General features: G+C 36.7%; 2 protein-coding genes across 3 annotated transcripts; one reads left to right on the top strand and one right to left on the bottom strand.

Moving 5' to 3' along the window:
• Positions 1 to 589: 589 nt before the first annotated feature.
• LOC108322799 (protein HLB1) lies at positions 590 to 12,480 on the top strand. Of its 2 annotated transcripts, none has more exons than XM_052874152.1 (14): positions 590 to 1,113; positions 1,414 to 1,536; positions 1,702 to 1,771; positions 2,555 to 2,668; positions 9,016 to 9,099; positions 9,278 to 9,328; positions 9,513 to 9,542; positions 10,269 to 10,331; positions 10,453 to 10,518; positions 10,637 to 10,765; positions 10,874 to 10,909; positions 11,247 to 11,366; positions 11,485 to 11,673; positions 11,794 to 12,063. In XM_052874152.1, the coding sequence occupies exons 1-14, from the start codon at positions 746 to 748 to the stop codon at positions 11,803 to 11,805; spliced, it is 1,455 nt and encodes a 484-aa protein (XP_052730112.1). In that variant the 5' UTR covers positions 590 to 745; the 3' UTR covers positions 11,806 to 12,063. The 2 variants fall into 2 exon arrangements, with proteins under 2 accessions (XP_052730112.1, XP_017410538.1); XM_017555049.2 differs by lacking the exon at positions 11,794 to 12,063 and adding an exon at positions 12,129 to 12,480 and having other exon boundaries at positions 592 to 1,113.
• Positions 12,481 to 12,665: 185 nt separating this feature from the next.
• Positions 12,666 to 16,007, bottom strand: LOC108322800 (metal-nicotianamine transporter YSL1-like). Its single transcript, XM_017555050.2, has 7 exons — positions 15,902 to 16,007; positions 15,333 to 15,740; positions 15,034 to 15,206; positions 14,677 to 14,771; positions 14,441 to 14,575; positions 14,051 to 14,355; positions 12,666 to 13,793 (listed from the first exon to the last, which is right to left on the bottom strand). Exons 2-7 carry the CDS (start codon positions 15,709 to 15,711, stop codon positions 12,865 to 12,867), a joined length of 2,016 nt encoding a protein of 671 aa, XP_017410539.2. The 5' UTR covers positions 15,712 to 15,740; positions 15,902 to 16,007; the 3' UTR covers positions 12,666 to 12,864.
• Between the last annotated feature and the right edge of the window lie 961 nt (positions 16,008 to 16,968).

Below are 16,968 nucleotides of genomic sequence, written 5' to 3'. Positions count from 1 at the left end.
TATTTAATACAATCAATTGTAATTTGTTTTTTAATAATATTTAATCCCTCACATCAATATCCTTTTTAAAGTCTCAAATTTTCTAGTGTTGTTTAAAACTTATGTAAATTGAATCGGTTAAACTGTTCTTTTCTCAAAATCTATCTATACAATATTATACAATTCTCACATTAACCAATATTAAAAAAGCAATTAAAGTTTAAATATACCTGTTCAAAAGTCTAATTGAATAATTAATGCTTTTAGGACGTGGCATTAGTGATTTTTCTTTAAAACATGTTTTATTTTATTAAAAATCATATAAAAATACATTAAAAATAACAAATAAAACAATTTTGACATATTTCAAAATAAAAAAGTACTTTACACTCTTTAACAAATGTAATGAGAATTTAAATTTAAACCTCATTATTACAATCATTATTTAAACTATTAACAAACTCATCAATAAGTTCAAACTTTATTAATCAATCATTCACACTAATTAGTTTAAACACGGATACAATTAAATAAATTACTTTTTTTGTAATTTTTTTTTACCTCTTTTTATTCTAGTTCTTCCATGTTTTCATACATCAGTGATAAAGAAAGGCAAACGAAAATTATACCAATTAAAAAGTGTTTCGCTCACGCTGTCTCCTTCCTTCAGTCCTCCCACTTCCCATTTCTCGACTCGGATCGGAGCAAAACTCGCTTTTCTCCTCAATCTTCCATTTCACTCTCTCTAAAACCCTAACATCTCGAAATGCCCGAACCGGAGTCGCTAAACCGTCACGAGCCAGTGCCGGCAGAAAGAACAGAAGCGCAACTGGTACCGGAATCGGGATCGGCACCCGGACCCGTACCAAATCCGCAGCCAAAAACAGAACCCGTGCGGACGGAACAAGCGCAAGCACAATTGGGGCCGAAATCGGAATCAAAAGCTGATCCCGCGGTAAAAGACGCAGATCTCAGGAAAACGACGGTCCGTTCCAATGAGGCCAACGCCAATCCTTCTCCCACTCCGCAGCTTCGGAAAGACGAAGGAAGCCGTACGTTCACCATGAGAGAATTACTGAACGGATTGAAAAACGATTCCGAACCGGAGAAAGAAGAAGCTAACTCACCTTACAGGTTACTGCTCTTTCGCCTCATTGAATTAGGAAGCGTAAAACGATAATGCGCTTGGCTTACTTCTTGATGCAATCTTTTGCTTAGTTACGGAATGGTAGAACACAGGAATTGTTGATCGTCTGCGTGTAAAATATTTAATTAAGAAATGGTTCTAATTTTAGCTTCTATTAGCGAATTTCTTTTTGTTTGGCTATAGTAAATCAAAGCGATATTGATTTAAGGGTTTGATTTCTGGGTAGCTTGTTTTCCTTTTGTGCAACGTGAACTGCGGCTTACACTGTTGTGTTTGAAAAATTTCAGCCCAGAACGACAGCAACAGCACGCAGAGCAGAACAACGCTGCTATGGATCTGATAAATAGCGTTGTAGGTGTTGATGATGAAGGCCGGTCCCGACAGAGGATTCTAACATTTGCTGCCAGGAGGTAACATGGCCGCTTCTATTTGCTACTGGGAATTACCCACGCCGAACACTCGGTGCAAAACTGCAATCTGCTTTGTAATCTTTTGCAAATAGTAGGTGCTCCTTGGTAGGGGCTGCACTTGTCCATATTTATTCAAACTTGTAACTTCTTATTTGGATTTTCTAGGTATGCTACTGCAATTGAGAGGAACCCTGAAGATTATGATGCATTATACAATTGGGCATTAGTACTTCAGGTCCGATGTTAGTCGAGTGGCTGGTTTTTCATGTTTTATTTTTATTTTTTTTGCTTATTGGACTTTTTTCTCCTTCTGTTTGTGGTTGGGATACTTGTGTTGTATGTTTTCAATTTGTTGTCCTGTATAAGTTATTCTGGCATGATATTCCATTCGTATGATGGAATTTTGTTGGCTACTTATATTTTGTATTATTGTAACTGAAATAAATATTTTTCGTTTTCTGATGAAATGGAATTACAACTTCATATTATTTTAGCAAATGAAATTCCTTGGATATCCACTGCAAACAAAGTTCTATCGCTTTATGTTAAACTCAAGAGTAACCACAATGAATTATGTATTAATTAATAGAAACAATCTAGTTTTTAGGCCAGAATTACAGAATAAGATATAGGCAATGCAGGGTCTCCCCACAACAAGAAGTTTCCTCCTGCATTTAGTAATTAGTAAGAAAACTACCCAATACTACCCTTAATCTCTGTACATATTATGCATCACATCACCCACTAACTGTGCTTCATTGAATTGACCATTCTATATCTGACTAATAACTATATTAAAACTGAAATAATGCGCAAAAGAAATAGTTTGGATCCATAGCTACCTAAGGACAATTTCTATGCAAACACTAATAATGCATGGCTACTAAATTTCATCTTCCTTCTTATCCTTTCTTACATAAACTTTCCAAGTTCTATCTCTATTGGTTTGAATTGTAGTTATGCTATACTTGGTCCAAGCTTTACATAAGCTGTCTATTGAATCCTTTCTGGTGTGCAGGAAAGTGCAGATAATGTTAGTCCAGATTCTACCTCACCCTCCAAAGATGCTTTGCTGGAGGAGGCTTGTAAGAAGTATGATGAGGCCACTCTCCTTTGTCCCACACTACATGATGTATGTAATATTACCCTTCTCCTTAATGTTTTAGATGAATCACTAGCAAAAGTTTGGCTAGGATCTGGATACAAGTGTTGGTGAGTTGAACATTAGAAATGGTTGGGCATGGCCAAAAACAGTCAAGCCTTAATGAGTCCAAACCTCAAATCAGACTTGGTATGCAAATGCTAATAAATACCACTTAAAAAACCTTTGAAATGGGCATGCATATGCATATGTGGAAGCTGTAAATATTTGTATATTATTATTTTCTTACTGTTTTATTCTTATTTGAGCTATTAACAAGCTGAGCCAGGCAGTAAAATCCTCAAGCTCAAATATTTTATCGAATGAGTTTGAGTCTTTTGGGTTAGTCATGAATGTGAAAAGTTCAAAATTGGACCAAATTTGGGAAGAAATGAGGGATTCTTATAATGAAATGATCAGCATGGATGTGATAATGACAAGTGATCAAGAATGATGCTACTTCTGGTCCTATATATAAGAAACAAATGAGAAGTAATTTTTTGTTCTAAATACTCTCTTTGGGCCTTAATATAAGGTCTTTCTAACGGAATAACACGAACCAATAAAATTTTAGTTCTTTTTGTTTGTTTTAAAAACTGTTACCAATGCACCAATTTTACTTTCATTATTAATGACTTGAAATATTCTTTTCTCATTATTCATTAATATAAAACACAGAATCATAATATTTAATATAGTCAAACAAGGAAAATAAATCTGATGTTGTATAGAAGTTATAAAATTCCTTATAAAAGGACAATGAGTTTCTTATAAAATGTGCCTTAAATTAAAGACCGGAAGGTGCATTAGAAACATATAACCACCACATGAACAAATCAATTTTATGAACATTTGTTTTTTATATACAAGATTAGATGTAGTATTATGAATCTCTCATTCCCGGATTAGGTGTTCAACATATCAACTTATTTACTTTACACGTTTTTTAAATATGCAACCAATTGCTCTAACTAAACTAATAGTCAATAAACATATTGAGTATGCTCTAACTAACTAGTGTATTGACCAAGTATTTAATGTAGTGAGTCAGTGATTGATACCCAGTAGTTAGTTAGTTACATTGTTGAGTTAGTTAGGTTGTGTGCTAAAATAGGTTGAAGCAGATATGCTGTCTATAAATAAGAGGGGAGGTTAGGAGAGGGATCGTATTGTCATTTGTGAGAGTAAATTAGGATCATATGGTGGCATAGGAAGGCACAAATACCCAAATGCAGTGTGTGTCCTATTCTATAAACTGGGGATTTCTTCCCTTATTTTTGTAATAAAGATGCTAGATTTCTTTTAACGATACAACTACCAGAGTTCTGATCTTGGAGCTATGGGTAGTGTAGATGGGAGGACCTAGGGGCCCTACAAGTTTGGCAATAATGAAGAAACAGTTTTTTGATGTCCCTGAAGAAATCACAATAGAGAATAGCAAGTTTTAGGCTTTCAGTCTCAAGGAAGAATGATAATTGTTAGTGCAAAAATACAATGAGAAGGTAAAAGACCTTAGAAGGAAGAAAATAGAGGGGATGTTGAAGTCTTGAAAGATGGAGGTGAAATCTTAGGAGCAATAAAATAGAAGGGAAGAGAAAGTTTTGAAGAATAGAGCAGTCACTGAGATGGTTGAAGCAGAAACAAAGATGAAATTCGAACTGTTCTCATTGGAGGATGGGAGCAAAGGAATCAAGGACTGATTCATGTAAATGAAGAAACAATAAAATTTAAAAAGTGCAAAAGATAGTGTTAGATATATTATATCTTTTATCTTTTAGTTAGTTTGTTATTATTTCTCATTTGTATTTTGGGCTTAGCCCATATTTCTTCTATTATAAATAGAGAACCCTATGTGTGTATTTAACACAAGGGAGATCAATCTAATATATAGTTTTTCACTATATTCAACATGGTATCAGAGCAGGTTCTCTGATCCTCTTCTAGTGATCTCTGCTGTCTGCCGGCGGCCGGCCGCCATGGCCGCCGGCAGCCCCTACAGTTTCAGTCGGCAGTTCATTTTCTCTTCTTCTCAGCTGCTGATGCCGTTCCAGCACCGTTTTCCGTTGTACAGGCACCGTTTGCCGCTGTCCGGCGCTGTTTGCCGCTGTCCAGGCGCCGTTTGCCGCTGTCCAGGCACCGTATGCTTCCAACCACTGTAGGCCCCCATCACCTCGTCAGTTAGTGATGGCAGTCCCTGTAGTTTTGTCGCTTCCAGCCACTACAGGCCCCATCAGTCAGTGATGGCAATTTAGTCCCTACAGTTTTATAGCAGTCAACCGCCGCTACAGTCGCTACCGCCTCAGACAGACGCAACTGTGTCAGTTCTTCTTGGGCTAGAGTTTTGCCCGATCTTCTTGTGATACACGACTAAGTATCACCACTTGGGAGTTGTCCAGCAAAGAATTTTGGACCTCCAACGTATCTTTGGATCTTTGATGTCTTTGTTTCAGCATTGTAGCTTAATATTTTGTTTTGTTTTAGTGGTCCAGCAATTGTGATATTCCACATTTCCGCCGTTCACACTGAGGGGGAGTACGTTTCCAAGACACTGCAAGTCAAGTCACATATATATGGGTGTAGTCCCTGCAGTTTTGTAGATTTCAGCTACTACTGTTGATCCCGTCACCCATCCATCATTGATGAGAATTTAGTGTAGTCCCTGCAGTTTTGTAGCTCTTAGCTTTCAGCTACCACTGTTGATCCCGTCACTCATCCATCATTGATTGGGAATCAATCCTTGCAGATTGTCATTGTCCACCACTGCTTTCCTTCATCCACTTTTGAAGTTGAAGTTTCACAAGCTGCTGTTAGTTCATCTATGTTTGCCTCACACTCTTGAAGACAAATCATCTAGTTTAACACTGAGTTCATCTATTCCAAGCTTAGTTCATACAATTTGTATGCTCCAGCTTGAGGGGGAGTGTTAGATATATTATATCTTTTATCTTTTAGTTAGTTTGTTATTATTTCTCATTTGTATTTTGGGCTTAGCCCATATTTCTTCTATTATAAATAGAGAACCCTATGTGTGTATTTAACACAAGGGAGATCAATCTAATATATAGTTTTTCACTATATTCAACATGGTATCAGAGCAGGTTCTCTGATCCTCTTCTAGTGATCTCTGCTGTCTGCCGGCGGCCGGCCGCCATGGCCGCCGGCAGCCCCTACAGTTTCAGTCGGCAGTTCATTTTCTCTTCTTCTCAGCTGCTGATGCCGTTCCAGCACCGTTTTCCGTTGTACAGGCACCGTTTGCCGCTGTCCGGCGCTGTTTGCCGCTGTCCAGGCGCCGTTTGCCGCTGTCCAGGCACCGTTTGCCGCTGTCCAGGCACCGTATGCTTCCAACCACTGTAGGCCCCCATCACCTCGTCAGTTAGTGATGGCAGTCCCTGTAGTTTTGTCGCTTCCAGCCACTACAGGCCCCATCAGTCAGTGATGGCAATTTAGTCCCTACAGTTTTATAGCAGTCAACCGCCGCTACAGTCGCTACCGCCTCAGACAGACGCAACTGTGTCAGTTCTTCTTGGGCTAGAGTTTTGCCCGATCTTCTTGTGATACACGACTAAGTATCACCACTTGGGAGTTGTCCAGCAAAGAATTTTGGACCTCCAACGTATCTTTGGATCTTTGATGTCTTTGTTTCAGCATTGTAGCTTAATATTTTGTTTTGTTTTAGTGGTCCAGCAATTGTGATATTCCACATTTCCGCCGTTCACACTGAGGGGGAGTACGTTTCCAAGACACTGCAAGTCAAGTCACATATATATGGGTGTAGTCCCTGCAGTTTTGTAGATTTCAGCTACTACTGTTGATCCCGTCACCCATCCATCATTGATGAGAATTTAGTGTAGTCCCTGCAGTTTTGTAGCTCTTAGCTTTCAGCTACCACTGTTGATCCCGTCACTCATCCATCATTGATTGGGAATCAATCCTTGCAGATTGTCATTGTCCACCACTGCTTTCCTTCATCCACTTTTGAAGTTGAAGTTTCACAAGCTGCTGTTAGTTCATCTATGTTTGCCTCACACTCTTGAAGACAAATCATCTAGTTTAACACTGAGTTCATCTATTCCAAGCTTAGTTCATACAATTTGTATGCTCCAGCTTGAGGGGGAGTGTTAGATATATTATATCTTTTATCTTTTAGTTAGTTTGTTATTATTTCTCATTTGTATTTTGGGCTTAGCCCATATTTCTTCTATTATAAATAGAGAACCCTATGTGTGTATTTAACACAAGGGAGATCAATCTAATATATAGTTTTTCACTATATTCAACAGATAGGAAACAACATCGTAATGAGGCAGAATTTGAAAAATTGAAGGTGAAGATGTAGAGATTAATTTAAGGTAGATCAAATTTCACCAGTGAGTCAAAATATCCAAAAGGTGAAGAGTTTCAGGTCATCGGACAAAAAGAGATAGTTAGGAACCTAAAGGGTTGACCACAATGGGCGAATATGTGAAGTACTGTTCTGCCATGCCTACAGGTGTTTGTATCTCAGGTTGTCCAGTCAAGGAATTGCTACAAATGCCACCAGCTTTGTGTTCTTGCATGGATTTGGATGGGTCACTGTCAAAGATGGAGGTGTGTCTCTCGTGTGTTTGGCTTTCTTCTCAGTTTGATTGGGATGCTTGTAAGGTGGTTGATGTTGCTCTATTAATGAGACAACAAATTGTGCAGAAACAAAGTATAACATATTATCCAAGCCATCATCATCAAAACCACTGGATCATGGTTTTAAGAGAAGGAGGACAACGACAATGAAGAAGAGTGACTGACAAATCAGGAGAAATAAAATTACGAGTTTAAAGGGTCAAACCCAATCCACTAAGGACAGTGAGTACCAAGGAAAAAGTTGTCATGCAATTCACAGGGGAACCAGGATGTCTCATTACAGCTAAGCAGTGATGATGATTTTCTTTTTCATGGCTAATAATGAAGAAGAAAATAGACCACTAGAGGACTACAGGAGCACTCACATGTTTTTCATTTGATGCAGAAGTGTAAGTTCATTTTGGGCTGCCTGCAGTGGTCTGGTTGGGTTGGTCACAGTGCTTCAAAATTAAATAACTGGAAAACTGGTGTATGTTTCTTTCATTAGTTATCCGTTAGTTGATACTTAGTAAGTCCATGGGTTAGGTTACTGAGCTGAAATAGTTTGAACAAGGCATGTTGTTTATAAATAAGAGGGGTGGTTGAGAGTCGGATCATCCTGTCATTTCCGAGAGGGAATTAGGTCCTTTTAGCATTGAGTGGTTCAGACCCTCAAAATTCTGTGGCATGTGTTCAGAACTTCTAGATCTTTTATTATTATCACCCTTGTTAATTAAAGAAATTTGTTGTCCATATGTAACCCTTTTGGAATTTCCTGGTCATTTAATCCCACAATTCCATTGTATTAGTATTAGTATGAGCTACATTTTACATAACCAGGCATGCTTCACCAAATATCAGGTATCCATACCTGGTGGGAGTAGTGACCTGTGCTATCTCGCTAGCCCTGCGGTATCAGTAGCCCATCTATCTGCAGGAAAATGCTGTTCATATTTTGATGATACACAAGTAGTACCTTTGTCAAAGTCTATTTATATAATAGGTGTTAATAAGTGGACTTTAATTATAACTCAACCCCATAAAACCAGTTTGTAATACTCTAAATTGATCTTATCTTTAATCGATGTGATACTTCCAACACACCCCCCTCACGTCGAGGTATATACATCTCGAGCGTGAGACTAGACATTAATGAGTAGTCCGATAGTGGCCTAATAGTGAGTGAAACAATATGCCCAACAAACAACAAATATCGCTAGGATAGGTTCTAACCATAGCTCTGATACCATGTTAAGAAGTGACTTTAAGCCTAACTCAAACAAACAAAACCGGCTTGTAAGGTGAAGTTTGCACCCACTTATATATTATAAATTGACCTTATCTCTAATCTATGTGAGATTTCCAACACACTCACCTCAGTCGAGGTATAGACATCATCTTGAGCGTGAGACTAGACATTAATAGGTGGTCCGATAACTGCTCGATAGCGGATGGAACAACATGCCAACAAACAACAAATATTGTTAGGATAGGCTCTAACCATAGCTTTGATATCATGTTAAGAAGTGAACTTTAAGCCTAACTCAACCCCACAAAACCGGCTTGTAAGGTGAGGTTTGCCCTCACTTATATACTCTAAATTGGCCTTATCTGTAATCGATGTGAAACTTCTAACAATAGGAAAGCTCAAAATTGTTCCTATTTGCCTAAGTATGTTTGCGTTTTTAAACAAAAGTGCAGGTCTTTACTTTTCAGTTTCCGCTACATTTGATTGTATTCAGGCTTTCTACAATTGGGCTATAGCAATTTCTGATCGGGCAAAGATGCGTGGCCGCACAAAGGAAGCTGAAGAGCTGTGGAAGCAGGTCAGTAAAAGTAAATGCTTCCTTTTATTAATGATTTTCATGCATATTTTGGATTATTCTGGGCAAAGAACTGAATTTCAATGGAAGAAATATTCACATTTTGGTTATAGCTGTCAAGGTTTGGTTGATTGAGAGAGGCCTATCATAACTTATCTAATTTTTTTAATATTTTTCCCAGGCAACAAGGAATTATGAAAAAGCGGTTCAACTTAACTGGAACAGTCCGCAGGTTCTTCTCAATTTATTTTTAAGAGTTTGTCTTACAAATTCTTATAATATCCAAACATGAATTTGAAACAGTCTTTCTTGTTTCCTTTGTTATATTTGCTTTATTTTGTACACTCTCTGTTCCTACACTTTTGATTTTCTTGACAATTATCCCTTGTTACTAACATTCACGGAATCTATTTCAGGCACTCAATAATTGGGGACTTGCTCTTCAGGTATATTTAATTTTCCTGTGTACCAGCATTTCACTATTTCATACAAACGGTAATTAAAAATAATAGTGTATTTGCATTGTTTCATGCTTCTAGCTGCATGTTTGTGTCTCCCCCATTGATACATATGTATATTGCAAGTAATGAAAATAGAATTTTAGGAGAAGCTACATTAAATGCTTTTTAAAAACACATTTTCATTTCTCCCTGAGACTTGGATCTTTTCACTTCATCTGAAACTTTCTTTATACCAAATGCACTTTGGGCCCTGTTGAATAAATCTCATGAATTGTGCAGTCATAAATATCTTTTCAAGTATTATAATTAATCACCTAAACTTGAAAGTGGTATATCAGCTCTTCTGGCTCATTCAATGCTGTAATTAAGCATCCATGGGCACAGTTCAATCATTAATCCATGTCAGAAAAATTCAACTTAGTGTTAGTTTGGCTGTGGATGGACAATATTATCTCAAAAGCTTCTATAAATGAAAAAGAAAAGAATGGGATAAAATCTTCAAACCGCTGCACCACATATGTACCTTTCCCCTTTATTTTTTTTAATCATAGCCAACTCTCTTCTCTTTTTCAGAATATATTTCCCTATGGCCTGAGAATTATTTTGCAAAAATTGTACTTCATTATTATAAAATTCATAATTTTCTTTATTAGAAATTCTCAGTTAATTTGTTTGTATTGTCTTGGCTTAAAAAATTGATTTCCAATTTAGGAACTCAGTGCCATTGTTCCAGCCCGAGAAAAGCAAAAGATTGTGAGAACTGCAATCAGCAAGGTAACAGTTTTTTGGAGGGAATTAGATGGAAGTGACAAAAAATTGTTTTACATCAGCCATGTTCTCTGAATATAGCACATTTCCTCTTCCACTTTTGACTTTTCCATATTCTTTGATGCAGTTTCGTGCAGCCATACAGTTGCAATTTGATTTCCATCGGGCAATTTACAATCTTGGAACTGTTCTGGTCATATTGCTTCTTCAGTTTACACATATTTAATGGCACATTATACTTTGCTGTCTTGTATTGGCATGTATGTAATAGTATTAAGAGTTAATATTTGACTAGCTTAATGCCTTCACAGTATGGATTAGCAGAGGACACTTTAAGAACTGGGGGGTCAGTGAGTGCTCAAGAAGTTTCACCCAATGAATTGTACAGCCAGTCTGCAATATATATTGCTGCTGCTCATGCACTGAAACCAAATTATTCAGTAAGAAGCCACTATTTATCCGTGGATCCTGTTAATTTTTTTCTCGTATTTTAATCATGCAATCTGCTTATGTATAGTTTTTACTCATTATTTTAGTGTATTTAACAGGTTTATAGCAGTGCCTTGCGGTTGGTGCGCTCTATGGTGAGTACAATTTATCCTAAAATATCCGGATGAACATTGCAAGATGCTACATAATTTATCATTTAAACGACTTAAAAAATATTGCTCTTTCTAGCTTTCTGAATTTTGTTTCAACTAAGAAACCATGGGGTTTATTGGATTATTGGTTCTCACGTCTCATCCCCTCAAGTAGTACTTGCAGTGAGACAACTTATATTATTTTCTTTAGAAGTTAACTTATCCTCCTTGGATTGATATATACCATCCGATATTATTGTTTCATTACTTTGTAATGTCAGTGGTAGTTGATGGAATCATTCATTTAAATACTAACTTTGACAGAACTCATTTTTCACAGCTACCATTACCACACCTTAAAGTTGGATATTTAACTGCACCTCCTGTGGGGTCAATGATTGCACCCCATAATGACTGGAAACGGTCAGAGTTCCTTTTGGATCATGAAAAGCTTCAGCAGGTAAGATGCGGCTGACAAATTGAACTTTTTTAGTTAGTTTAAAAATCATTCGTAACCCTATAGGTTCTAGTCTTACAACTGCTAATTTTGATTAAATAATTTGCATTCTTTCATTCAGGTACCCAGAGGAGATCATAAACAAGCGCCTCAAAGCCTCTCAGGAAGATCAGTAGATCCGGTGAATGGGGATAAGAAGACTATCAAAGTAGATATAGCAGATATAATTTCTGTATCAGCATGCGCTGATCTGACCTTACCACCTGGTGCAGGGCTCTGCATAGATACAAGTCACGGATCGTTTTACCTGGTAAGCAACAGTTTGTTGTTCTGAGTTTTTCCATACGTTTCCTCTGCACTTATCAAATATTGTTTAATCAATTTGCACTAAATCAATTTTGATTGAGGACAACATTTAATTACGACACAGACATTGGAGTGACAGCCAATGACCTCTTTCATAATGAAGTAATCACTGCACATAGGGGGCATAACCTCCATGCTTCGAATAGTTTTTCCGTGCATTTGCACAGAAAGGCAAAGTCCATTCAGGTGTTTTTGTCTTTCCCAAGTATTCACCACTGATCACCATTGTTCTTTAAAAATGGATATCCTAAATCCAAATTTAATTAATTATACAACGGTTGATTTCATATTTGAGATGAAATCTTTGACATGTGATTTCATCTCAATCTAGAAACACGAGCATCTCTTTTAGATTTTGAAAATGCAGCTCTAATCTTCATTTTTACTTGCATTATCAAGGTTGCTGACACTTGGGAATCATTGGATGGCTGGCTGGATGCACTTCGTCTAGTTTACACAATTTATGTGCGAGGCAAAAGTGATGTTCTGGCTGGTATAATAACAGGATGAATATAAGTTTTAAGTGTACAATCAATTTAATATTCCAATTTAGTAAGAACTAATTCCCGCGTTTTGCACTTCTCCGCGAACTTGTGTATAATATTGAGTTATGTATGAAATAATTTCAATACAATTGAAAATTCTTGGCTTACTCGTTAACGAGGTTGTTTCTAAATTTTACAAATATACATTTGCAAGAGTTGCAGAGCTTTAGGAACTGAAATATGAATTAATGTTGTTTACACTCTCATTTCTATGAATTTCTATTCCCGTTCAAGGCTTATTTTCGTTGTTTGATCCTCCGCGCGATTTTACACTTCGTTGGTTATACATTCTTAAGTCCGTGTCCTGGCAAGGCTGAAAAACCATGTATTACTCAAGACTACATGGATTTCTTTACTTTTTTTTGCTGGGATGGGTTGTACCTGCAAGAACTGCGCTAAAAAAAACATACCTTATTTTTGTCAGAAAATTTTGATGTTACAAACTGTTTGCGGTTACACTGACACTCTTCTGCAATGCATATGGATGATTTCAGTCCAGAGTGTACTTGTGTTCACCAAGAAAAAAGGAGGGTACGCTAGCTAATTCCTATAGCATTTAATTAACAGCTTGTCCTGTTGTCTGTCAAACTTTAAGAGGGAACGAATTTCATGCAGATGGGAGGATGGATTCTTGCAAGAGCTAGAATAGCAGCAGGTAAAGTCCATAGTCCTTCCCCACAAATGAGTCCAGATGCAGCTGCTGGAACCATCGACTCTGCCTTCATGGAGTCCAGCTTGTGCCATGCAAACACAACCACGCTACCTATGAACATGTCGATAGCGAAGTATGCTCCAACCAGAAATGGTACGGCCATGACCATTGGTAATGGCATCCATTTACCAATCTTTTTTGGTGAAAAGTCTCTGATCATGTTTACTCCAATGGCAAAAGCGAAGAACCCAAAGCAAAGCTGCAAGCAATGCTGGGGCAATGCTGAGAAACCTTGGACACCAATGATTGCCATGTTCCTGTAAATTAAAGCATAAGGAGCTTTGAATTCTCCTTGCGGATTTCCCACATCGAATGCCTTGTAGTATAGGAAGAAACTGAGAGGAGCTGTCACACAGCCCATTGCAACGCCGATTACTTGGCATATGAACATGGCTCTGGGTGAGGTACGTGTGTAATGAGCAGTTTTGAAATCTTGCATCAGAATACAGGACACTGAGACCACGGATTTAACGAGACCGCAACCTACAAGTCCAGCCACCACACCATTTTCTTTTCCTGTAAGTGCTGCCAGGGTAAAGAGTGCAACTTTCCCATAATTATATGCCATGTTTATGTCCGTCAGACCTGCTCCAAAAGCATTACAGAATGCCAGAGAAGGAGCGAATATGTAAGCAACCACAACGTAGTACCATTTCAGCTGAGGAAACATGCGAGGCAAAATAATTATGGAAATTATCGTTAAAACGGCGTATCCAACTATTCCAATCCGCATGGGAATGCTCTCCCTCAGAAATGTCTCAGCTTGTTTAGTGTCTTCAGTGGGTTTCTCCTTTCTATCAGCAGTCACTGTTACAGTAAGAACACAACCTCCACATTAGATATAATATATTATTATTACTGTTATCATCATCATAATTGAAAATTAAAAGAGTAGTCACTGTTGCAGTAAGAATATGATCTCATCATTAGATATAATATATTATTATTATTATTATTATTATTATTATTATTATTATTATTATTATTATTATTATTATCTTCATCATCATAATTGGAAAATAAAATAGAAACAAAGTCAAGTATGTGAATTTGACATATCTTACCATTTTTATTGTTCTTGCTCTTTATTCTGTCATGGACGTTGAGGACTGTGCAAATTAGAATCTTGGTGAAGTTGTATATGCCATCACCGAGGATTAGAGCGATTGATAGAAAAACCTTATAACCGTATAGACCCTTCATGTTACTTTCTTCTAAATTGTCCGGGAACCAGTCTCCTCTGCGTCTATCTGTGAGTGGATATATGAGCCCATAGGAGATCACAGCTCCAAGGAGCAAAGACACGTTCACAAGGTGAGAGCAAATCATTCCTGCTCCGACAAAAGTCATACTAAAATCGAAATAGAATCTGCAAAATAAATCCAGAGTGTGATCAGAAACATGTGGGATGTAACATTTCATTTAGAAGCACTTAGCATACTAAACAATCATACGTTTGCTTCCAAGCTTGTAATCCAAAGGTGGGGAACTGTTCGAATCCACAGTCCTCTATCCCTGAGAAGAACCACTTGAATAAACCCCATAAGAAACTGATAGAAAAATACTTTGTGAAACACCGTACTTGCTTCCTGCAATATTTTATGAAGATAAAAATTATTATAACAGTAGAATTTATATATGCAAATTGCAACAAATAAAGGCTGATGCATAGTAGAGAGGTGTAGGGTACTTGGCCATTTTGTCTCCCTGGGTATGGAAACCATTGATGAGAACAGCTGTGGCCAAACCACTGGGATAAGTCAAGTTGAGGTCAACTATCATGATCTGCAGCACAAAGAAGTACTGTAAGAAGTATTTTCTTACTAGTGAGAGCATTCATTACATGCAACTCGCTCATCTTTCACTTCATCAAGTCAGCCAATATATCATAAAAACAAAAACAAAAATATGATCTGTTTTGTTGATGAGTGTTTGTATCAAGTTCTATATACATGCATCCAATCATATGTAAATCACATAAAGATGTGCAGCAAAGACATCGAATCCAAAACTTTGCGCATGCACAGAAAAGATATAAAGGTAATACCTTTCTGAGTGGAATCAAGACAAAGAGGCCTACAAAACACACCACGAAAAGAAAGCCAGTCATCCAACCAAATCCAGGTTCTTTGATAGCATTTGGGCTGTTACCCTCGTTTTCTACTCCAGACAACTCATAAGTCGTTCTGTTTAATCCCAACAGATAAGAAGCAAATCCTCCTGCCAATATATACATAGATCAAACTTTAAACAAAAGTATACATAGAGAAAGAGAGTGAAAATTCAGTGAGAAATATATATGAAGAGGACATATATTTTCAAAAAGACAGAAGACAAAACTCTAACCTCCAACAGCAATGCTATAACATGCAACTGCACAAGTCTGTATGATGGTGTTTTCCTGACGGCTGAAGGGTTTGGCTACAATACCAGCCTTCTGCAAAACTTTGGTCCAGGTTCTGATAAACACAAAGGCAAGGAGTGCAGCAGAAACATTCAGGTTAGGAACCATGCCAGTTGTGAGATTGAGCTTCATGACTATTATGCTATATATGATTCCAATCATCATGCTCACAAACACTCCTCTCAGAGTTATCTGTTCTCTCCATGGTTGAGACTGAACTTGATCCCCAGGTAGCTGATCCTCCAAGTCTTCCTCTCTTTCAACTATCTCCAGTTTCTTCTCTTCTTCCATCTTAAGGTCACTAGACGGGGAGATCATCATCTCTCTAACTGTAGTAACAGTTGTATGACCTGTTATATAACACAAACTTTGAACATTAGACAAAAACACAACTCAAGCATACCAAAACTGATAATGTCGGTTTGGTATTAATACTATGTTCTTTGGTTGTGATGTATGAGCAGAAATATTGAAAAGTGGAATTATAATATACTGTTAACATCCTCCTTACCTTAGTTTAATTGTTCTTTCTCCTTTGCCTTTTCCTCACCAATTGGATGGACCATGAAAGATATTAAGATGCTTTCTTTTCTCAAAGACACAACTACTGTATGGATTGATGTGGGGTACATATATAGAAGCAGTGTTAGATGGGACAAACAGTAACTTCACTTGGCTTCTTGTTGCAGTGAAATTGGTTGGGCATCATTGGCTTTATCAGAGTATTTATAAATTATTATTCTCTTAGTAAATATATTCAATCTCTCAGAATCTCTCAGATAAGAAAGTGAAAAAGAAAAAATAGTAATACTAGTTGTTTATATCGTAATTTATGTCCGTAAAAGGTTTTTACATGTTAGATGTTCGTATTTATTGAATTTTATGTTTATTTGCTTGCAAACTCTTTTTTTGTGATATATAATTTTAACTTTCACACATTAGGCTTGTTGACCTAGGAATGCAGTGGTTGGGATCTGGTGTCTAAAATATCATCCATAAATATCGGATTTAAAACACTACAAAAATACTATTCATTTATCCGAAAATCAACCTTGTGTCCACCAATCATACTGCAGATAACAAATTCGCTTCACTACAATTTGTTCATACAATAATCTCATATTGTACATTGTTTCCTGTTTTTTTTTTGTCCTTTATGTACAATTTTTTTTTTGTATCAAAACAGAAATTTTCTATTACAAACAATTATTACTTCAATTGATTAAACAGTGTTTAGAATGCATACAAAACAATTTTTTTCAAGATAAGGAGGTTAAACAGTCCTTGATCTCAAATGAAAGTAATTAAAAGGATATATTAGCTGTATAGTAAAAAAGTTATAGGTTTTTTATTGACAAATGTTATTTATTAATATTTTGTTAATGAAAAAGTTGTATATATAACCTCCTATAATCCTCTTTCCTCTAACTTTATTTTATTAGTAAGTTAATCTTATAATTCCAAAAGAAATTATACTTTTTTTCACACGAAGAAATTAGTATATTTTAATATTATAGTTAATAATATATATTTAAAAAATGTTGAACAAATATAATGTTAATATTTAATAGAACCCGA

This window comes from Vigna angularis, chromosome 3 (genome assembly GCF_016808095.1).
Source record: "Vigna angularis cultivar LongXiaoDou No.4 chromosome 3, ASM1680809v1, whole genome shotgun sequence".
NCBI lineage: Eukaryota > Viridiplantae > Streptophyta > Magnoliopsida > Fabales > Fabaceae > Vigna > Vigna angularis.
This window is presented reverse-complemented; position numbering and strand designations above follow the sequence as displayed.

Coding starts and splice junctions, on each gene's coding strand:
- LOC108322799 (XM_017555049.2), top strand. CDS start 746: ATGCCCGAACCGGAGTCGCTAAACCGTCACGAGCCAGTGCCGGCAGAA. Junction 1,537..1,701: donor CTAACATTTGCTGCCAGGAG/GTAACATGGCCG, acceptor TGGATTTTCTAG/GTATGCTACTGCAATTGAGA. Junction 9,543..10,268: donor ATTGGGGACTTGCTCTTCAG/GTATATTTAATT, acceptor TTTCCAATTTAG/GAACTCAGTGCCATTGTTCC.
- LOC108322800 (XM_017555050.2), bottom strand. CDS start 15,711: ATGATGATCTCCCCGTCTAGTGACCTTAAGATGGAAGAAGAGAAGAAA. Junction 14,576..14,676: donor CAGGGAGACAAAATGGCCAA/GTACCCTACACC, acceptor AAAATATTGCAG/GAAGCAAGTACGGTGTTTCA. Junction 13,794..14,050: donor GAGCAAGAACAATAAAAATG/GTAAGATATGTC, acceptor TTACTGTAACAG/TGACTGCTGATAGAAAGGAG.